This window comes from Seriola aureovittata, chromosome 19 (genome assembly GCF_021018895.1).
Source record: "Seriola aureovittata isolate HTS-2021-v1 ecotype China chromosome 19, ASM2101889v1, whole genome shotgun sequence".
Lineage (NCBI taxonomy): Eukaryota > Metazoa > Chordata > Actinopteri > Carangiformes > Carangidae > Seriola > Seriola aureovittata.
In genome coordinates, this window is record NC_079382.1 from 12,937,549 (window position 1) to 12,961,085 (window position 23,537).

Sequence of the window (23,537 nt, forward strand, 5' to 3'; positions counted from 1 at the left end):
CATCTTTTGAGTCATGATAAATTGTTACAAATAAAAAAGAAGAGTATATAAACAGTAAGTAGATAAGAAAAAGCAGCTCCACCTCAACCTACAGCAATAAAATGCAGTTTACAGTACACATAGTATCATATACATAATAATATAACTCTGAAAGACGCCATGCCCCACAGAATGAATACTTTTTATGATGCTAAAGTAAATTTAGCTGATAATTCTTTTACTACTTTTAATACTTCTTTACTAATTTTTAATGCAGGATATTTACTTGTAATGGTGTATTTTTGTATTATCTTTTCACTACAGAGTAGAGTGGCAATATTTTTGATAAAGACATTTTTCTCCTTAGATATTACAAGGGCTTTACACAGCTTCATGAGTTTTGTGGCGCACATTCTCATGTCCACATGTTGCTATATACGTGCAATGAATTGTGGTCTTTGCAGTTCACTGGCCACTGCTAGATTCCTTTGTCTAACTACACTAACAGGAAACACCGGGCATATAATTCCAACATGGTGCATCATAACACCACAAATAAACAAAATGTACTCGTTCCCGAATGTTTTGTATGTTTACTACTGACTAAAGTCACTGGGCTGCTGTGTGCGAGCGCAGGCTCCAGCTGAGCGTGACCTTGAAGATGGAGCTCTCTCTTTAATTTAGCAATGTGGGCTGGGCTGCCCTAGCTGGTGGTCAGCACTTCTACTTCAGGAGCACCCCATCAGAACAGAGCGGCTGAAGACGACCTTAAGCTACATGCGAGAGCCACAACGCTCAACAACCCGTTATGAAAATATATGAGAGAGAGATTAAAAAAATTTGTCAGGGTGAAGAGGCTCAAAGACACCTGCATAAGGATGATGGATGATGACGGTTTCTGTTGTTTCATGGCTTTCCGCTTTTAAGAGACATTGTTTTTTGTTTCTGGAGAGTTTATAAACAGCAGAAACAAGTGAAAAGGAAGAAGAAAACTGAAGATAAACAGCTGGCTGATGGAAGTGGATTGTAATGTTTGGTGATAATCCCCAAAGGCTGTGCATTCAATATCACAACATTTATCGCTTCCCTTAACTGTATTTTGAATCTTTTTATATCTCCCTCTACTGTTTATAATCTCTTTCTCAGTAGATTGCTTTCAATTATGTGTTCCCTACAGCAAATTTCATGAACAGACAGAAAAGTTTCTTTTTTTCCTCTCAGACAGTGAAACAGCAGTCACGGACGGCATACTTTTCATACCGACAGCAGTTCCACGAAGCGTAGCTGCACCTACACATATATAAGAATGCAAACTTGTGAAATCATGGACATGGTAGTTAAGTCTGCAAACTCAAACAAATGCACACACAGTCACAGATGAAACACGCATGAACAGTAACACGCACACATGAATGGGCACGCGAATGGGTGGAGAAGATACAGGAGAGCTCGGAGAGACAGTGGTTTGGAAATCCTGCGGTTGAGTGTGTAATGGAACTGCATGTAGTGATTAGAGACACAAACCTTCCAGCTGGCAGTTTCACACAGCCAACGCACCCAGTGGCACATTTTGTGTTTGTGTATATATGTGTGTGTGTGTGTGTCATACGCTTCCACTGCAGTGCAGAGGACAACACACAGCCTGCATCTGTTTGCCCAGAGTTTTGCTGTCCAGGAAAGAATGTACGTGGAAGTTTTTTGCACAGACTTCCAGGAGAGGAAACAGGAGGAGGAGGAGAGAGAGAGAAATAATAAAGAGTGGCGAGAGAAGAGGTTCACGGCATGAGGACGTAGAGAGCAGTGAGAGAGAAAGTGGACCAGACCAGACGGAAATGGAAAAAAAAGAGGGAGAAAGACGGAGAGAGAAAAGGGAGGCTGGATAAACAGTGGGAGAGAGTATGGTTATCCTTGGGGTTAGAATTTGTGGTAAAGAATTAGAACAGCTTTCTGCACAGTGATGGATGGATTTACAGGACAGGCAGGTCTAACTGGCATGAATTCAGTCCCGTCCAAACCAGACTGGTGCAGCAGAAAAGGTTGTTCTGGGCCAGGCCAGTGGAAACACTACACAACCAGGATCTGGGCCAGTGAACCGGGCCAGACAACTGATGGCTTTTCAAGGGGCGTAGCAACACTGTGAGTGTAAGAAATAGAGTTACCCATTCAACCTCAAGCCGGGTTTATCCAAGGTCCTAACATGACCTTTGACCTCTTCAGATACCAGTTTATTGTGGCGGGTTACATTCCTGAACCTCTCAGGCTGGTTGTAAAGTAACTAAAGTGAAACATTTAAATTTCAGTTCATCACTCTCCCTTTCAAAAATACACAAACACCATGTAATCAACACCACTCACCACACCCGCCGAACCAATCTCCTGCTGAGCAAAACGACTCAACCTCAGTCCTGACTGGACAGGAAAGAGAACAACTTCTTGGAAGCCGGGCGTTTGTGTGTCTTTGGATAAAGACTTTGTTAACATTGGACTGTGTTGCTTTCACTCAAGATGTCTCTTCAAAACATCTGGAAAATGTGGTTTCTCCTGCAGACCAGAACATTTGTACAGGGTTATGGGTGCAGCTTACCACTACAGTACACCTCAGCTGCGGCTTGAGCATCGGTTGTTCGGAGGGTAAACACGAAGAAAGAAAGATCTAGATATTGAAGAGTTCATAAGTGTGACAGGTGATGGCAGGATGTGGATTTTAGCACTTAGCCTCCCTTTTTCTTTGCCGGGTATGACGTGCTGTCAATCACAGTTTGCACTCCTGTCTTCGTATAAGAGGCAGGTGTTGAGAGAAGAGTGTGTAAGCGCAAAAAAGTGGGAGACTGAGAAAGACAGGGAGAGAAGTGGTGGGAGACAAAGGTGGGTTTCAGAGAGCGAGAGCACATTTTGAGATAAGGGTGTGAGATTGGGCCGAGGTGAGGTTTGCTTTCCACGGGGGACGACCACATTCCATCTGAACATTTCAAAAATGCTTTTCAGACCGTCCTCACAGCGTCCACTCTTTGCCATCGATACATTAATCTGTCTCAGGCCAGCCAACAAGCTCTGGAGCAATGAAATATTTTTATTCTCTAAGGATAGCCAGTGAAGTATTCCACCTGCTACAAACAGAGACAGGAGTCACTACTGATTATAGCACTGAGGTTGAATGTGTTTTGTGACGTGGGTTATTGTACAAGATGCTGCAGGGATTCAATAAATGTTCCTCAATCTTAAAGTTTGTAAAAAAAAAAAAAAAAATTTTAAAAAAAGTTAAAAAAGAAAGAAAATACAGAGAAAATAAGCAGGAATTTACAGGAAATTTGTGTCTTTGAAACTGAGATTATGGGTCACTTTATAGAATATTGGCAGCAGATACACACTTCCATTCAAATCCAATAATGACAGCATTAAAATATAGAACTGCCTCTGGTGTCAGCAAGCAATAAAATGATCATAACTTTAAGTCAGCCATATCTCCCCTAAAGGCCCTCAAAGCCTTCGGTAATTGTTTTGAAGTGAATCAGTCAGGTACACTTCAGGCTGCTGTCTAAGTTACAAAGTTATGACTTTCTGAGTGACAGGCGGGAATTACATAAGACTTTGTTTGGAGCGGAGCTGGGAGGGGTTACCAGACATCTCTCTCGCTTTCCTCTTTATTTAGCTTGGCCTTCAGACATGTGGAGTGGCTCTGTAAAAGCTATCTTCCTCTAAACAACAATAAATGCATTCTTTCTAGCTCGTGTAAAGAGTGTGTGACTTGTAAAATACCTAAGGCTGGAGTGTAAAGCAGAAAGTACCTTTCAGACTAAACAGGAAAAAGTTGCAGCGCAACGAAATGAAACTGGAATGTATAAAGTAATTTCTTGCAACAGTCGCATATTATCAGTGAAACAATTTGGATCTTTTATGTAAGCAGCTGCTGAAAGAGCATGAGTGTGAGTGTTTGTGTCGCCCTGTCTTCCAGTATTCCTGACTTCATGGAAACATAGTTTTATTACTATGTAATGGTCTTTCCTTAATCTGAGTCCAGTTCTGTTTCATCAGGGACCAACGTGGATCATTTAAAAACCATATAACTGTGCATACATGCATGCACCTGCACACAAATAAGTGGAAGCAAAATCACATAAATTCATGTGGTTTATCAACTTTTATGTTCACGGCTTTTGGTACAAACAGGCCTGTGCAGAGCAAATGAAAGACCGCTATAATAACACTGTAAAGGCTGAAGGCTATAGAAGGTGATAATCTGTGTTTTGGTATCATTTTACAAAAAAAGGGCAACTTCTGACAACTCTGAAAGCCCCACACCTTGCATTGCCCTTAGGTCTCAGCTGCGGTGTCTGACAGGATAACATTTACCACTGCTGGGACTATCTGTGCAATCTGTTGAAGTGATTTCTGCAACTAAAATTTAATGACTAACGACAGCAGAGCAAGTAAAAGGTTGGTATGGTTATCTAGCTTAATTAGTGACTACATCTAAAATTCCACATGATTAAGTCAGAACAAATTCACACAGAGTTTGATTTGGTCAAGTATCACTGGCACATCTGTAGACAACACACTCTCATATACTACTCACATAAAATAACTTTTGCAAGTTTCTAGAAAACAGCTGAAAAACTGGAGTTCTCATTCGACTCAGCTAAACCCAAAAAGGGCATTTGCTATATAAAACTTTAAAGTGCAAAGCAATACATCTCCCCAAACCAGCACGTAGTGGTTTTAACAACATGGGCTGGGCATTGCCGGTCTATCTGCCTTGCTGTATATTTAAGGCTGCTATTTTAAAGCACCATATACTTTTTCATTGCCATGAAATGAGGCTAGCAGACAGAGTTGTGGTAAACTCACTCAGAATAAAGATAGGCAGAGTTCCTTGAACAAGGTATGTCGCTGACCACCGGGCAACATGTTTCCTCTTAACAAGTCCCATAACAACCAATTACTTGGCTTCAGGCTGCGTGTTTGTCCAGAGCTGTGAGGACAGAGTCAGAACCCAGTTGTTGAATAAAATTGGAAAATAATTGCTTGACTTCAGTGACCACACAAACCAGCTGTTTGATGACAAGTGTATATGTGGCCAGTTGAATGGAAACAAGCACCCGACATGTTGAGTGTTGTGTGGCAATAAACAGAGGAATGTGGAGTGGTAAATAAACAAAGAAATTTCCAAAATAAGATAACACAAAGGCACTGAGATATGAGGAAGGATGTTATGAGGAGGGGCAAGGCTGATTCAAAAAATATACAGCAGACTGTAATTATTCTGTTTCTAATTCCAGCACGAAAGGACCTTGATTCAGATTAGAGGTCTTGTCCTTCTGGATGAACAGAGAAGAGCTGATTAAAGCAGGGCATTCAGTTTACATGTTGTGCGCAAATACCTAATTTTCTCACAGGACCTCTACTTATCCTGGCACTGATCTTTTAAATTATGGGATATACGTAGTCGCCTTCTTACAAGCATTAGCCAAGGTACCACCCAGTGGCTGTGGGCCCTGAGCCACCCACCGATTCACGCACCACCACAGGCGCTGACATAAAAGTCACCACAACCAGCCATCATCAGTGTCTTGGCAACAGCACACAGTTCCTAAAAACAACCCCCTTCTGAGCTGGTGTGTAATGTATTCTTGACTACATGGAATACTGAAAGAGACTCAAGCTTCCGGCTGTGTGGAGCGTAGTTCACTTTTACATCATAAAGTTGAGCTATAAATGTTTTTAAAGGAATAATTTGTCATTTTGGGAAATACACTTACTTGCTCTCTAGAGAGTTAGGTAAGAAGACTGATAAGGCTACAGCCGGCAGATGGTTAGCTTAGCTTAGCGCAAAGAGAGGAATCAAGGGTAAACAGCCAGCCTGGCTCTGTCAAATCTGCCTTCCTCTAAAGGTCACTGATTAACAGGCTATATCTTATGTGTTATATCAATTGAAAAAAATATGTGGAAAAAAACAACAATTTGAAATGTTATAAGGGTTTATGTGCAATAGTCATTTAGCTTAGCTTAGACAAAGTTCAAAAACACACCTACAAGCTCCGCCAAAGCTCAAATGCTAACACAATGTGACTCGGTTTTAGACGTTTTTCAATAGAGAGAGAGGTGGCTTCATACACCTGAAGAAATGAGATTTACAATACAGTTGTAAAATGTTATCTAAAAGCAAATGATTGTGTATTTAACTCAACACAATTAACATACCAACTCTGCAGAACAAGTTTCTAATTTGATCAGTCATTTGCAGTCGTTGGCCAAAAGCAGACGTAGTCCACATACAGTAGCATAGCACACAGGCCTAGTCACATACCATTGCCCACAAATTTATCTGGGATTTCTCTTGGGTTATAACCGTCATTCCTCAGCAAGCCTGGAACAGCAGTTGCAGTTTAACAGCACTGGCGCGTTGGTAATTTTTTTTTTTTTTTACATCTGCTCTCTTTTTGTGTGGTGAAAACAACTGCACTAATGGAGGATAATTGCCCTGTGTTGTTTTAGTGTTTGCCCATCTCTCTGGAGAGGGCAATGGCAGCCTCTCAGGCATGGAGATGCTAATTGGTAATGCTAATTGCTTCTATTATGTAATCACGGGGTCAACATGAAGCTATTTTTCACATGATTTCATTTTGTAATAACCCAGAAAATAAAGAATGCAAAAGATCATCATTTATCATAACTAATGAGAAAGAAAATATGCTAATCCGTTTACTCTATGTAGAACCAAGTGCTTATAACAATCATGAAATATTGATCTAGATTCTGCTTTTGTTTTCTTTTAAATCCTCCAATTAAAATCAAAGCACCAAGTCTTTTTCTTTTTCGGTTTCCATTAAAGTAAAAACTGTTTCCCCCTTATTGACCCCTAAACCCAATTAACAAGCTGGCATACACATTAGAAAGCAGGTAAATAAACAGAGCGAGGCTCGTCTGTGCTCAGCGGGGACGACTGCTCCTTTTACCAACCCAGAGGGAATTACAAGCCGTCTGATTGTTTTGGCATTTAGGGCGGACGTGACGCCAGTTAGGAGTTGTTTTGGGGTTTGTCGGAGGTAATGCTTTCCCCGGCACTTCAATAAGGACTAACATATTGTAGGTGGAGGGAGTATGGAGAAAGTAGGCCAAGTTGTCCTGCCTTCACCTCTTAATGAGTCTTGACAGCTGGAGGTGTTGGATTGACGCAAAATATTATTCTACCTTCGCCCACTAAACATGAGATTATCATGAAGCAGCAGCCTTTAGTATTAAATAGAAATGTATGTTCGTGCTCTGGTTTGCCACCTCTGCTCAAACTTTGCACACGTAAATAACAAAAAAAAGCGAAGGAGTACAGGGAATAAATTGGAAGTTTAAGTATTTTTCCACATGACCAACTGCACCCCAGAGTCAGACTGGTACACACCTGGCAACCCTGTTAGTCATTTTAAAATGCTGAGTGGCAGCTTGACCAGCACTGGTCTGCCTTCTATTTTATTTGACACTTTAAAGCGTGGACTCTGAGTCTCTGGTCAGAGACTCAGTGCCACTAAATCTGTCAGTTTGAAGAACAAAATATGACTGGATGAAATAAAGACGCTGTTTTTTAATATCCTTCAACAGGAAGCGGGCGTACTGGTGTGAGTGGAGCGGTGAGTTTGCTCCAGAAATCACACTTACATGTCTGGCTCGCTCAACAAAGCTCTTCTGCATATGTGTAGTTTGTTTGTCAGTTTCCTCACTACAGTATGCAGGTCCGTGTGTGCATGTTTAAAATACTTCTGTGACTACCTATGCTTTAATGTGTTTTAATGTTATTTAGGAAAATGGGGGCAGCAGGTCAGACCTGAGGTTAGTGGAGCAGGTTTGTGAATTAAGTGCCTATAGCTCAAAATGCTATAAAAACAGGGAAAGTGAATAAGTACCAGTTTCCCTTCATGATTACTTTTGTGAAAAAGTCAAATCTTACTAGAAGTATTTGCATTCTGCCTAGTCCCAAACTTTTATCTGTTTGCCTTGTTTCTCTCCTACTCTCTGTGCTCACATATACAGTATTTTAATGCAGTCAGATTTCCAATAAAGCTGCTCTGATCTACATGTTTTTTTGTTTATGTTGTTAAACAACCTAACAAGTATGAAATAGTGACTGGCCCATTAAGACTACATGTTAACCAGCAGTCACTTAAAAGTCACTTCCGGGCTGCTGCTGTGCACTGCTAAAATCCTGATTTTATAACTGGGAGGTCGTCTGACAAAAACACCAAATACATAAATTAAAGACAAAGGTTGTGTTGTGATTTCAGCTACATTTGCTTGTTAAAAAATGACTCAGAGAAAGCTAGAAGCCCAACCTCATGCTTGTAGAGCAATACTGGCGTCACTCTGCTACAGAAAGTAGCTGAGATTTGTCCAAAAAGTCGCTAGATTTGTTGCTAGGTGATTTTTGCTAAAGGGGTCTGAAAAGTCAATCTTGCTTGTTCGCGCCAAAACATTTTGAAAGCGCAACAACCAATGGGGAAACTCCAAGACTCAGCCGGCCGACCAGTGGTGTAACCTTATCACTCAGTCGGTCAGCGACAGACTTCTGTTCTCATTCACACTCTTCTTCTTTATATACACGTTGAAGTTTATTGGTAGCACAACTCATACAAGCCAAACTAAACTTTATTTGAATTCACTTAAAAAGTTTGCTTTCACCCACTTCCTGCCCAGTGTTGCTGTAAATAAGACAGAAACTGGAGGGAGGAGAGAGATCCTGAACCTTCCTCTGTGTCCACACATACCTGTGTAATCCCCAACACCGCCCTGCAACTCACACACTTTACCTGCCAGTTTCTGGTGAGTTAAATTTATGTGTGTGAGTGTTTTAAGGTTACAAAGTTCTTTTGAGAAGCAGAGCGATGCTTAGTGAGAGACTGACAGTCACACCGTTCAGCGTTTATGATTTATGGTAGGGGAGTTGGGAACTGTAACAACGCACACACACACACACACACACACACACACACACACAGACAAACACAGAGGAAGACCTGTGTGCTTACGTGTCCTTAAAAATCTGTTACATCCATCCACATATCTGAGAACTCAGCGCACTGCGTATGCTGACTAATCCTGAAGGATCCAGCTCAGTAAGTGGAAGATTTGAGAGAACAGAGAAAAATTCTAGATCCTTCTCTCTGTTTTGTTCTCTCAGCTCCAAGGAGCTACAAGAGGACGGCCTGCGATATCACAGAACAGCCATACTCGTTTTCTCATCATTGCATTCAAAATCCCAGAGATCAAGAGGACGCTGACAGTCAACTAGCGTTTTGAAATGTCACTGCAGAGATATATGGCGTGTGGTGCATGTGAATGGAGAGAGTTCATGGCTTCGATCTCTGGCAGGGTCCAGCTTTTGCTAAATCCTTTCATATTCAATCTCATATCTCTGTTATATGTTGAGTTTTCACTAGGTATGGAGGCAGTTACTTCTATAAAACGATTCCTGACTGACTACTAATCACAGACAATTTGTCATTCAGCTCAGTTTTACCCGTGTCTCTCTGACAATGTAACAGTCAAGGTGGCCTACAGCAGTGAAACAAGTTGTCAACTTTTCTAAAAAACAATGAATTTAATCATGTGTCAGAGACCTTACAGCCGAGCCAAGTCAAACGTCTGGGGGAATCTGCTACACAGTCAGGTGTGATTGTGCATTCGCACATGGAGGCGCACACGGACACATCCCTCAAATGGAGGCTTGTTTGAGGGAATATCAGCATGGATGTGTGTGAGAGGGAAAGAGCGGCAGAGAAAGTGTGAGAGAGAGTCGGTGATGGAGAACACACATCGACAGGCAGGCTGTAAATCCAGGTCTAAAGGTCTGCACGCCGTTTTAGCTGCTGCAGCTATACGTTGAGTGACACCCTCAGACACCAAACTCGCCGCTGGCCCAAACAAAACAGGCTCTGTTCCCTCTGCGGTGTGTGTGACTGAGAGAAGCACACACACTTAAGACACACTTGCACAAAATCAACCTACTGCTCTCCTCCACATACACACCCGTATTCACTTACCCCACCAGGAATCCACACCTTCATCTTGGCACAGTGCAGCCAAAAGTAACAAAAGTCAGCTTAAGGTAAATAAATCATAAACTAATCACTGGTTGGTCATTGGAGGCTGCTCACACATGCAGTATGCATAAGGAGGAGGATTATTAATGCTGAATTTTCTAATTTATTCCTCTTGTTGAGGAAAAAAAAAAATCCCCTACAGCGTTTTCTGGAGTTTGCATCCAGTTTCTGAGTCACGTGGCAAGCTGTTTCACACATCGATCTGTGACACAGAGCGAGTGAAGACTGAGAGAGACTGGGGTGGAGAAGAACAGAGTGTGTCTGTAATTGACATGGGTGAGGGTGACAAAGGGAGAAACCAGGGAAGGTGAAGTTATATGCGAAAATAACTTTCCTCCGAACTTTCTTTTCAAAGCGCCGGCACAGGCTATTTTGCCAACAAAGCACAAGGAGATTCTGCACAGCAAAGATCTTCACCTTCCCTCCTCTCGACCAGATTTCTCTATTCTCTCCTTCAAGTACTCAAGACAACACGGTTTGATTCAGAATGAAGACAATGAGCAGACCACATCTGAAGGCCCTCTCGTCTCCCAACCAGCAACCAACCTTTTCAGAATCCACTACAATGTTTTATTTTTCCATCACGATCCTGCTACTTGACTACGGCTCGGGAATCAGACGACTATCCAAAACATGAAGTTTAGTTGCTGCTTGTAATTTCATATTACCACTTAAACGGTGTCCCTTGTTGCAGTCAGAAACAAAGTCTTTTCTCCTCCGCCTCAGCATCGTAATGAGCGGAGAAGATTACTCATCCAGGTCCCAGTGGAGGTGCTACACTGTAGATGTGTCAGTGTTACATAAGGAACCCCCACTCCTGAAGAGTATAGAGGAGTCAGTGTTTGAAAAGGCTCCGGCCCTCAGGGTCTACTGTGCGGAGCTGCAGTGAAGATCGCGTCACGCAGGTGGCCCCAGACACTCATTCATCTTCTAATAGAGGGACTCCTCGCCCTCGAGGTCCGCACATGGCTGATTGCTGGTGGATTTTGATGGTGCACAAAATGTGTTTGTCTCAGTCTGTTGGGGGTTTTAAAAATGAAGGTGTGTTTGTTGGTGTGTCCAAGATTCAGCTGATCACTTAAACGTGTGTGTGTCTTTGTGTGTGTGTGTGTGTGTGTGTGTGTGTGTGTGTTCAGGTTATACAGCACTTCTTAGAATCAGGGCGCTGCTTAGTGAGAAAGTAAGAGACATTACAGGCTATCTGTGTGCGCATTAGCTTTATGCAATTACTCTAAAATAGAATGAACCGGCATCGACTGCTATTTCTAAATCACATTAGGCTGCACAGTTTCATCAGAGCGAATGTGTGCAGTGTATATAGAGTCTGCTCAGGCAATCAACTTGTATTTCCCAGCAAAGTATTAATGCTCCCCATATAGAACTATAAAAAAAACTGGCTTCTTAATTGTTTAAATATTTTCTCACATTCTGCAGAAACTTTACACCAGAAAAAAACTGTCTGGGTTTATGTTTTGCAAAACTGAAACAAATCAAATCAAAAAGATTTCTTGACAGGATTGTGCAGATGGAGTGTGCATGTATGCATGTGTTACAGTGTGCGCGTGTGTGTGTGTGTGTGTGTGTGTCTACAGGAAACCAATCTGACCCACGGGATTAGTGGCTGACTTGGTGAGTGACTCTCATTCTGTTCCAGATGTTTATCACGTCATAAAGGCCTCAAGCCCTCTGTAAGAAATAGGTAGGAACACAACATCCTTTCAACACACACAATCACACACACGATCACAAACACACACACACACTTTGACATGTTGATAAAATCACCTCTGCATCTGACTCTCTGTAGAGCATCAGCTGGTTTTAGACCACAAGGTCACACATGAACATACAAACACATGCTATTCTGAGGACTACCGAGGCAGATGTAGCCACAGACATATCCACTCTCTTCTTGTTATCACCCTGACCATGCAGTGACAGTAATATGGCAGTTCCAAGTCATATCTAAACCAAGTGTTCCCTTCAGGATATCATATTCTAAACTAGAAAACCTCGAGCCCATGCTTTTCACCGGCTCATTTACAGAAACGCGCTTCGATGTCTCAAAAAAAAAAAAAAAACAGCATAAATTCAGCTTTTAGAACACTATTGCGCCTTGTTCCAGCGGTGCCAGTCGTGCGTAATGAGCGCCGTGCGGCTGAGAGGAGCGCACCAGCAGGCTGTACAAGCGGAGGTGTCAGTCACCATCAACGTACAGTATCAGCCTTAACAGTTGCTAAGTTCATGTTACCATAATAGATCTCAATCATGCTCCAACAAGTCAGAACTGATATTCAGATGGTGCGAAGGAGAGCGCATTCCTCAGGCTTTGCTTTGAGAAGTTTCAAACTCTAAGATATCGGGGGAATTTAATATTTTAGATGAGATAGTTGACCATATTCTCACATTCTTATGAAGATATGCGTCAGTCTACAGCAACTTCACATGACTCCTGTTGGATGGTTTAAAGATTATGAATGATGTGAGGACAAGAAGATAACCCATCTGGGGTGAATGGGGTCGATGGGACGCTGTGGCCTCCGGTGCAGACGGCGGTGAATGAGAGGTAATGATCTTATTCGTTATGAATAAACTTTCTTTTACACGTCCCATCAAAGAGGGGTGGGGGCTGGGGTGTGTGTGTGTGTGTGTGTGTGTGTGGGGGGGGGGGGCTAAAGATACATGTGCAACTTTTATTGAAAAGAATCTCCTTGATGACGCGCTTCAGCCAGCAGAGGAAAAGAAAAAGTTCTTACCGAGATACTGTCGGATGTCCAGCAGGATTTTAGGGGGTCCTCCGTTCAGCTGGTAAAATAGGGAGCCGAAACAGAAGAGGAACAGCGTAGCCATGCAGAAACCATAGCCTCGCAGGGAAAATCGCAGCGGTATGGTAGAGAGTAAGCTATACTTTCTGTTGTTTCGCTCTCTGATGTGATTGGGAGTCTGGCTGTTGCTGTGAAGGGGACTGCTGCTGAAATTCTTCATCATCTCCTCCTCACAAAGCGCCGTGGAAAGTCACCCATCCGCCTGTGGAAAGTGAAACTTGTCGCTTTGAGATCATTTGAGGCGGACGGCCAGTTATTTTGGAGACCCAGCTCTCCTCCGCTGCCGCAGCCACGGGGTTGTTTGTTGCGCACAGCCGTTTCGCTTCTGCTCGGTCTCTCTCGTTTGCGCTCGCAGGATGACTGTTCCTTCCTTCCGTCCTTCCAGCAGAGTTAAGGGTCCATCCTTCTGCTCCGAGTCTTCTGGGTGTCAGATTACTGAACGTGGAAAGAGGAAAAACTTCCACCTCATACAGGAGGATTCGGTGTGGATTGCGGCGCGTAAAACAGCGTCACCCAGTGGTCAGGGAGAGAGGGGCATATCAGTCAGTGGATATTCATGGAAGCGAGTTTGATTCGTAGCAGCCTAGATAGTCGCTGACTCCAGGTCTGCGGAGAGAGTTTTCAGTGAACTGCGAGTTTACAATTTTAACTTCAGTAAGTGTGAAGATAATTATGAGATATCACATGACGTTAAAATGCCAACGGACACATCACAGTGTTGTATTTTCGGTGTGAAGTGGTGGAAGAAGTTGTGTTGAAAAGTAACTGGTGGGATCAGGCTGCTGGTTCATTGAGTGAGGACATTTCACCCGGTGCTCACTTTCTGACACTCTTTTTAAAAGGCTGTTTGAGGATTAAGACTTGGTTTTAGGGTCAGGTTTAGTATCAGGTTTAGGTTGGTTTTAGGGTAAGGGTTTGAGTTAGGCATTCTGTTGAGATGGTAAGGGTTAAGATAAGGTGCTAGAAAATGCATTATATCAGAATGTCCTCAGAAAGATAGAAGTACAAGTTTGTGTGTGTGTGTGTTTTAAACTTTCTCTTTCCCCTCAGGCCAGCTGTGAGGACAGTACACTGAGCCATATATCTTCCCACCGCAGGGCTAGAATCCACAATTAGACTACACCTGCACTTAGGAGGCGAAAGCAGTCATTCAGCACAGTGACTACCTCATCCAAGAGGCCGAGCTGCTTTCCCTGGTGACAGCTACAGTAGTCAAGGGAGCAACAGTGGTTGTGAAAAACTATTTAGTTTCACAGACCAAAGGCTACTAAGAGGAACAGAATCATTCTGTTGAGGGCCATTGCCTTGGCTTTTCTACAGGTAAATGAATTGTAAATAGCACAGTACAGTACACTGCATATTGCAAGCTAGGCACAATTAGGAAGAATGCATTATAGGTTTACACCCCTGCCAGCCCAATCCGCCCATGTGGCATGGGAGTTTGTTACACAGTACTACAGTATGGATGTCAGTATGGTCACTGCAGTAAATCAGGTTTAGTCTAATCATAACATCTGGCCATAAGGTTTTTTAAACCAAATCATTTCTGATGGTTTAATATCTTTTTAATGTACATCATCCATCAATGCATCAAGCTTGCCAGTCTGTAGGGACAACAGATAACCAGTCTTTGTACCTTTGGAAAAAAAAAACAAAAAAAAAACCCTGGACTACTTGGAAGAAACACACACACAAACTCCACACAGACACAACAACCGAGACAGAGTGCAAAGTGTAATAGGTTCAGATGTGTGATGCAGGTTTTAGCTGTTAAATCAGTAACTCGTTGCCTCAGGATGTGTCAGCTCTGCGTACGAGTTTCTAATATCCTGGGGATAGAATTCAACTGAAGTTCCTCTGGATGTGCTGTTTGTAAAATTTCACAGCTTCAGTAAACACAGTCTGTCCACCTGTGGCTCCTCAAGGTTTTTTTTAACACTACTGAAGTAATATTAGCACAAATAATATTGTTGGAAACATAGCAGGAGAGGAAGAGAAATGAACCTCATTTTGGCACCACCTTTAGATTAAATGTTCCTTAATTGAGTTTCCTCTACCATAATAAGAATCAATAGGAGGTGCAGAGGTAATAACCCTGGGAGCTACAAATTCAGATTGCTGGATTTGCCCTCTAATACAAAAATAAACCTAACTGACACAGCAAACTTTTAGAGGAACTAAGTTAGTTTTTACTTCTCTGCGGGGAACAAGAAGCAAGAGATTTTACAGTTTATTAGTGCACTCAGGCATCTGTGTAATTATAGGAACTCTTCTCAGTTCCCTGTGACATTATAATCTGTTAATTGTTCATGCTCTGTAATGATGAAGTATGCAATGACCAAGTTATATCAAGGCATGTTAGAGTGATATCATGCATATATTGTGAATCTCCCACAGAAGTTTTAGGGAGCTCTCACCATAGGTCTAATAAACGTACTGTAACCCTGCAGAAGTCAGCACAATAATGCCAAGTAAGCTGAGAGAAACACTCTTCGTCCTGAGATCATTTTAAATTTCATGAGTAATTATATCTGTTGCAGAAAGTGCAGGGAAGTGGATGCTAACTGCTCATTACAGCTGTACGAAGGAAAATGATTGTACAGCGGCTCTTCCTTTTTTTTTTCTTTTAAAAGGCAATAGCAGCCTGTAAATTAAGACAGTCTAAAAAGGAAGTGCCCTTTATTCTTCTTGAAGGATATGCTTGTTCAGTTGCATCTGTGTGTGTTTCCAGTCAGAAAGCCAAACACAAACTGAGCTTGAAGCTATGCAAGGAAAATCTTCTCAGATGCTGTCCTGTGGAATGAAATTTTATCAAATTGGGGTCCACGGTCTGGTGCGTACCTACTGTGTTTGGGGCTCCTTGACATGAATAAGTCTAAAAAACCTCAGCGTGTTTTCATTGACAACAGCTGCTCTGCAACAAGAGCCAGACAGGCAGTCGACCTGAAGGATAAAGCTTCAGAGGAACACAGTGTCTTGGTCCAAAGAACATGTGTATAGTTTTCTTAATGAGTCAGACACAACAAGACTGTTTTTAAGCTCCTTGGTTTCAGAGAACTATACCAGTGGAACTTTTGAGACTAAGTAGAGGAGTTGTTATTCAGAGATACTGTATTCTACACTTTTCAGCAAGGTTACAGAATTGTCTTACATTTTTCCTTTTGGACCAAACCCAATAAAATGAATATTAGATGCAAGACAAAGAAAAGAAGCTAAGAATAAAATAACATGTTTGAAAGACCGCTTTTAATCAAATTTAGACTGGTGTTATTAATTTCTTTTGTGCAGAGATGCTTTTTCATTTTCATTTCTAAAATAAAAAGAAAGTTATCAACAGGCCAATGTGCAGTGTCACAGCTAACCACAATGATGAAATGAACCAGGAGGCCATGCCCACATCTTTCTATCACTGTGTGTCACTGTGCATGTGTGTGTGTGTGTGTGTGTGTGTGTGTGTGTGTGTAAGTGCACAGTGACAATCAGAAGGCCAGCATATGGCAAGAAACTGTTTTTTTATTATATTTCAGAATGACAAATAGTTATGGACATTACTTTTGTTGTTTCAATACACAAGCAAATCTGTATGGACAATCATTAAGTAGATGAAAACCAAATAAAATAATTTGTACACATATTTTACAATACATACTGTAGTTCCTCACTGGCTAAAGCAATATGCATTATGCAGGAAGGTATTGCTATTCATATAGTACAGCTAATTACAGTTGATATGAAAAAAAAAGCAAAAATAAGTTATTTAAATATCAATTACATATACAGAATGTGCAACTTCTGCTAAGCATTTCATATATGTAATTAAGAATTAATTTTTTGACTGCAAAAACAAACTGGAAGTAAGTAACTGGAACAGGTTAACTCGTGAATTGTTATTAAACTTGGCATCGGGAACTCAATACTAAATTAAAATACCAGCATAACCCACTAAAACCCTTTACAATACCTGACAACAGATGTCCATTAATGGACCTGTGAACAAAATGTAGCCAATTTTACCTATAAAAACAGCTAGATTTACCCTCTAAAGTGCATTTACAGTGTCAGTATTTTCATTCTTTACAAAACACTTCTTGGGTCTTTTACTTTTTTGATAATGACCCCCTGTCCTCAGTTTCCCAGAGAGGACCCCTTTGATTGAAGAGAAAAAAGGCATCAAACATCTATCTATCTATCAAGTGCCCACTGCAAAAAAAAAAAAGAAAAAAAAAGAAAAAGCAATTTGCAATTTAGCAATAACACTTTGTCAAATTTAAATATGAAATCCATGGAATAAGTCTTCAGTTCAGTTCTAGCTATGAAAGATAGAACTTTACTGTTAGAAAAAGAGGAATATTCTGCAAATCAAAGAGTTTCTGGGTGTTTTCAGTTTAGTTTTTGGCCCAAAGTAACAGGCTGACCCGACTCAGTGTTTCCCTGATTTTCAAGACTTTTTACTGTCATAGTGTACGCTGAACCTTGGAGGTCAGCTTTTCACCTGATATAACTGCTCTTTCCATCTACCCTCAATGTGTTTGGCAAATGTCCAATCAAGAATTTCAGACTGGCATTAGTTATAGCTACAGTATAATGTAGCAAAAAAGTCCCAAACTGGTTATTATCCAGCTATAAATCAAATTTCTCTACGCTGTAACCAAAGTGTAGACAGTTCAATAAATCCCAGATATGACAGCCCAGACGCCAGCTGTGTCTTTGGAACACTTTTATTTCCTCCTGTCCCCCTGTCCCACCCCTCTCTGCATGGAACACGTCCAGCCAACGCGTTGAACAGGGTGAGGGGATGTTCAACATGCGGTGACGTCTGTGTCGTTCCTGTGGTGCTGCGGTTTATCATCTCAGCTTCCCAGGAATAAAAAAACCACAATCCCTCAGAAACATGTTCAGTGGTCCACATCCATGTATATGATCTGTGTGTGTGTGTGAGTTCATAAAACCTGTGTCTCAATTATTCCTCAGACCTCGACACATTCCGAAGAAAAGGCGTCCATCTTTAGCACAGTTCAGTCTCAAGTCAACACTACAAGTTCTATTTCTTCCAGCTAGTCATTCACTTAAGGCAACTTAAAATGTCCTTGGATACACAGGGAATGTATTGTTGCTATGAAAGCTGACTGGGATAACTGGAGTAAAACAGAGCTTTATGTAAGACTTGTATTCATATTGGAGCTGGATATGCATCCAAGATTCGCGGTAAAATAGGACATAGAATATAATATGAAATATAAAGGTGTGACGTCAGCTGTTTCAGCTTAGAAATGACAGAGCTGGCCTCAAAATAAGGCTGCAACATTCAAAAGGCAAAACACAAATTTTTACCATATAAATCATTTTAAAATTAATATATGCATTATGCTATAATACAGAAACATAATACAAAATAAGCCATCTCAAAACCACCAATTTTTTTTTTTTTTTGTTTAGTGGATTAGAAGTCCAGACACTGAGCGAACTCTGCCATCGTCATTATGAACCTATTAGTGGGAATGAGAAGCTGAGTGCGAAGGAAATCACTTTGGCCGAGATACTTCCTTAAAAGACCCTCAGATAATGTTGCTTTGCCACAAAAGATGAAAATGGAGCACTTATGAAATATGCAGGAAATAAACCATCTTTCTGTATTTAAAAAAAAAAAAAAAAAAAAAAAAAAAAAAAAAAACAAAACAAAACATCCGTCCTACAAAAGAGTGTGCTATCTTCCTTAAAGGCAGATCCAGGTCTTTATTTTAAGACTTTGGGGGTGTCTTCAGAATGGAAGTCATCCCACAGCATGAGTCTACAGTCTTTCTTTTTTTTAAAAGGCATCTGATATCTTGTCTTGGCTGAAAGGAGAAACTCCTTAATGCCGTAAACATTTGAGAAAAAGTCAGAATGATAGAGACAAAATCAGAGAGCAGAGTGTCTCACTGTCAGTCTTTTGACACGTGCGAGACAGGAAGTACTGTAGTGCTGTGGTCACCTGCGTGGTAGTTCAGACCTGTGGCCAATTTGCCTTTGGCCACCTACTGACCATGTTTAAATGAGACGGTACTGACCAGTGAGTTGATACCTGTTTATCCAAGCTGACTCCAACATGGTTAGGACTGCACCTCTCTGTGCGCGCCGACCAATCGTGCCTCACTGACCAGCCGGCGGGCGTGTCTTTGATCGCGCACCCCAGCTTCCCACACGCTGCTCTCTGTTAACAAGGCCACACGACTCAGCGTGTCGACCCCTGCCGCTGCCAAGGACGTGGCGTACATGGGCAGGCCGATGGAGATGAGCCAATCAGAGACCGTGTTGATGTTACCTGAGGGCAGAGGCTTTCGGCACATCTCTGTCAAGCCTCCAGAGGGGATCTGAGTGACACAATTGGACAATACAGCATTAGTTACATTAGCTCCTCCTCCTCCTCCTCCTCTGTGCGGTGACAAAACTTTGGCAGTACAAGCTGTGTTCCTTACCTTTTATTTTTTGCCAAATCGTGTAAAGCTATGGGACATTATTATCTTTATTATCTTGAGTTAAATTTAGGCCACTTAAGTATAAAAAAGTATATCGCCACATTTAGCTGGGTTGTTAAATATTTAAGCACAATTTGCGCTGTTCCTCAGTGATGGCGCCAGCCCTGGATACAGGGAAATAAGTGACACAACCGGCCTATTTTGACGCCTGCATTGTTACACACTAAGCAGCCATTAAGCCTCACTAAGCATTTATCTATACCTCTGTAACTATAACTCCAAAATTGTCTTCAGTGATATGAAGCACTTTGGAAAATCAGTGTTGTTGTCTTACAGCCATGCGGTGTTGTTTACGGAGCTCTTTGACTCGGAGCTGGTCCATGGTGGAGGCCACGTCCTTGACAGGCTGCTCCAAGTCCTCAGAGTAACGCTGCACCAGCGGCTGAGGGATCCCACAACGACCATGCTGGTGAGAGGAAAGTGTAGAAAGAGACATTAAAGATGGATATACGGAAATAAGAGTAAATTTAAACCACATCAATATATGATTTAAAGAACACATTTTGGTATATCAAAAATAGAAAACATCTTCTGGCAGGGTAATGAATACAATTCTAAAGGGAGTCAGGGAAATATGAAGACAAAGACACTAGAGAAGTAGACAGTATAATTGAACTTTGTAAAGAATATCAGTTTATTTTGTTCCGCTGCAGAAAATCACCCAAAATCGAATCCTTGTTGCAGCTAACACTGCATGTGCATGCTACACCACGTTTTGTATGCATATTTCTGCTGTTAACAACACAACAGAAAAGAACATACAGGTTCGTAAGAACAGGTCATTAAGAATAGTATTTGCAGGGACTATGTGAAAAAGCAGGGTAGAGAACTGAAAGCGCTTAAAATTGTAAAGGACATGTTTGCTTGTTCTCCTTTTCTTTGTGTTTACACCTGGAGCATTGGCAGGTTTCCAGCAAGGCCTGGTTTTGGTTGGCCATACTGAACCGGAGGATGAAAGGGTGGGTGGATGGAGGAACTGATCCCTCCAAAGAGAAGGATGGAAAGCAGGTCACACAAACTGACCCTCCACACTACCTGGATTATACTGCGTTTATTACACCCCCTGTCTTGCCAATATGATAACTGAGATTTGGTAACTTTACAAAAATAATACTTTTTAACAGCTTAGTTTGAGGAATACGAACATATTTTTCTTACAACGATTTTTTTTTTCAATTTAACAAAACATACCACACCTGTCAGTGCATCTGTGTTTATAGAGTTTGCTGATTTCCTAATTTATAATTAGCAAATATCTTATAAAGACATGATTCAAAAGCATTCAAACCAAACATCTGATGTTTTAAGTTGTTACTGATGTTTGATACCCAGCACTAATTATGATTTTTATAAAAAATATTTTTTAATTAATTGCAGTTTAATTAACAAATACGAAAACGCAGTTTGAAAAACTTTGGACCTGCATGTCATTTGACACCAGTGACCACATGAAAACTGAAACCCTACATGTTGCTACTGCAGCAGCAGTGTTCCTCTCATGTCTCTGCCAATCCACTTGTGACTAATAGGAATCCAGCAGAGCTGTGCGGTGGTCTAAGACGTTATTTCTCACCTCATCCCTTGATGTCTATGTGTGTTTGTGTGTGTATGTTGTTTTCCTGCCAGTGTCGGGGACTCTGCCATGTTAAAGGGGCCCAGCCTGGGGTCTGGCGAGTGGCAGAGGATTTTATAACCCCGTCTGCCTTCAGTAAGATCCAGCCCATAAACTTAACAGTCTCAACCGCATCATAGTGAAACTCAACCCACAGTCTTTCCCCCTCAGCTCCAGGCAGTGTATTTATTATCGCGCATACACACACACCCACTCACCCTCGCTCACAAATAAATGCCCTTGCATACAAAAAGGCATCTGCATACAGAAAGAAACACACAAACTTTAGACTCTATTAGTGTCTATTTTTAAATTAAATGAGCTCCAAAGCAAGCCACTGATGTTGTTGGCCTAAACGCAAAGCAATTTGGATCCAAGCTGCAGTCAAATTATGACTGAGTTAAGTTAGGCATGTTACAGTGCTAAACCAAAAGAGCCTGACGCCAGACAAGCCCCGAGGTGTCTTAGAGTCCGATTTTCACACTAACCATGGAAATATGACTTCATATGTTTTTGTAATGCGTTAGCTAAGATATGGTTTAGAATTCCTCACCTCATCTCCACACCTTTTCGACCTACTACAAAAACTTCTGGAAGTATTTGTAAGTTTTGGTGCTTTTAATAAACGGTCAGAATGCCAGCTTCTGTTCTAAGTGTATAAAGATGTGTTAACTGAATACAAATGGTGCATTTGTGTACATATCGTTATGCAACACAACCAGAAGTCAGCCTGTATGTAATTTGGAGATTTTTGTTGCCTGTTTAGATGGATGATACTTTACTGACCTTGTCAGAGTAGGGTTCCTCAGTCAGATCGATTCCCTCGGCCTCCAGCCGTTGTTCCAGCAGGGTGAGCAGGTCAGGACTCATCTTGGTATGGGAAACTTTTCTTGCAACAGCCACCTTGCCCCCAAGATCTGAGAGCCAAGGAGGCTGGACTGCTGGGGGAGTGCCTGACTCATCGCCCATGGATGAGGCTGATGAGGTGGCACAGGGGCTGGCGGGGGTGCTCGGGGTCTTGGCAGGTAGAGCAGGGGCGCTGGGGCTGCTGCTGCTGCTTCGGATTATGGGGCTAGTTGGGTGAGAACGGGTGAGGGAGTGGGTCGGGGAGGGCGTGGGAGATGGCGAGGAGGGCAGGGAGAGAGGGGGGTGACGTAAGCCATTGGCTAGTCTTTCCTTAGACTTTTTGGCAGGAACGGGAGGAGGGACTGGAGGCTTTTTGGGGTGAGTCCGAATGACCCTCTCCCCACTAGACTCAGGGGGACTTGGAGTTGGACTGGAGAGGGGCTCTGGGTGAGTTGGGGACTGGGGGATGGGGCAAGTTGGGCGGAGAGGCAGCTGGGAGGGTATGGGCGGTCTCTCAGCTCTTCCTTTAGGGCTCACTGTTGGAGGCCCATTCTGAGGTGGGGCATTGTCGTCTCTATGGACCTTGGTAGGGCTACTGTTGCCTGATTTGAGTCCTTCCTTGGTGGGTTTCAACTCCTCACCCAAGTCTTTCTTCTGCTCATAAGTCTGCTCCCAGTGCAGATCTCCCAGAGAGTGGGAGCGTTTCCAGGGTCCAGTGGGCTGTGGGGGTCCATCCAGGTCCTCACAGCTGCGGCTGGCCGGGATGGGGGACTGTCTTTGGGCTTTGCGCAGCCCCAGCAGGTTGAAGCCCTTCAGGGAGGATTTGATAAAGAAGCTTTTCGGGAACTTTGTGCGTTGGTTCTTGCTGTTCTGTTGCAGAGCCTCTGTTGAAAGGGTCATGGGCAGGGTAGGGTAGTCTGGAGACTGGAGGCCTGCTGAAGAACGACTGGAACGGGAAGCTTTCCTGCTCTTACCTGCAAAATAAAAATATTCATCTTCAACCTAGCGCCACCAAATTTCTTGACTGCTAAAAAAAGTGTTTCTCAAACAGGAAATAAGTCCAGCTTGCTACAGCAGCGCCTTCATCAAGACACAATATGATGCATATTAATAGACTGCATATGACTCAGTTTACTCGGTTACTGCCTTTCATCCCCAATGTTTTACTTTGTTGTGTTTCCTGTGATGGCAGCAGCTTTGGCAACAGAAGAGAAATCTGATGTGGTGAAACGTTTGCATCTTTAGAAAACATGTTCACAGCACCAATTATTTTTAACAAGTCTGCCAAAGCCAAGTCAGTTCAATATAAAAAAAAATCTACTCACATAAGTTTTACATTTGTATTGTTTCAGGCTTATCTGTAAACCAGTCAAAAGCAGAGAAATGTTTATGGAGAAGGGGTGGAGTGCCACTGGGATAAGATAAGCTCTTTGACTCATGACCAAACTGGCTGATTTGTTGTTGTCATAGCAGCAATCCCCAAAATAAAGATCTGGATGGGATATTTCAGAAACATTGGTACAAAAAAAGCCGAAGCAACTTACCATCTATCCTTTGGCTTACAGAGCAAAATGGATGGATGAAATGGGTGGATGCCACATAGTGTGGCTTGCCAAAGACTTTAAGTGGTGGAATGACAGAAAGAGATTCAATAGATGGAATGTCATGAAAATGT

General features: G+C 42.1%; 2 protein-coding genes across 8 annotated transcripts in view; both read right to left on the bottom strand.

The window, feature by feature from the left end:
• The window catches only part of usta (uronyl 2-sulfotransferase a), a 65,644-nt gene extending 52,277 nt beyond the window's left edge, over positions 1 to 13,367 (bottom strand). The window contains exon 1 of the mRNA XM_056405202.1: positions 12,821 to 13,367. Within this exon, the coding sequence (XP_056261177.1) occupies positions 12,821 to 13,052 (232 nt within the window). The 5' untranslated portion in view covers positions 13,053 to 13,367. The remainder of the gene's footprint in view (positions 1 to 12,820) is intronic.
• A 3,015-nt stretch (positions 13,368 to 16,382) lies between these two features.
• sash1a (SAM and SH3 domain containing 1a) overlaps positions 16,383 to 23,537 on the bottom strand; it is a 162,169-nt gene continuing 155,014 nt past the window's right edge. For all 7 annotated transcript variants that reach the window (XM_056405755.1, XM_056405756.1, XM_056405760.1 and 4 more), the window contains 3 exons: positions 21,803 to 22,836; positions 19,679 to 19,810; positions 16,383 to 19,239 (listed from right to left, as the gene is read on the bottom strand). In XM_056405755.1, coding sequence (XP_056261730.1) covers positions 18,979 to 19,239; positions 19,679 to 19,810; positions 21,803 to 22,836 — 1,427 coding nt within the window. In that variant the 3' untranslated portion in view covers positions 16,383 to 18,978. The remainder of the gene's footprint in view (positions 19,240 to 19,678; positions 19,811 to 21,802; positions 22,837 to 23,537) is intronic.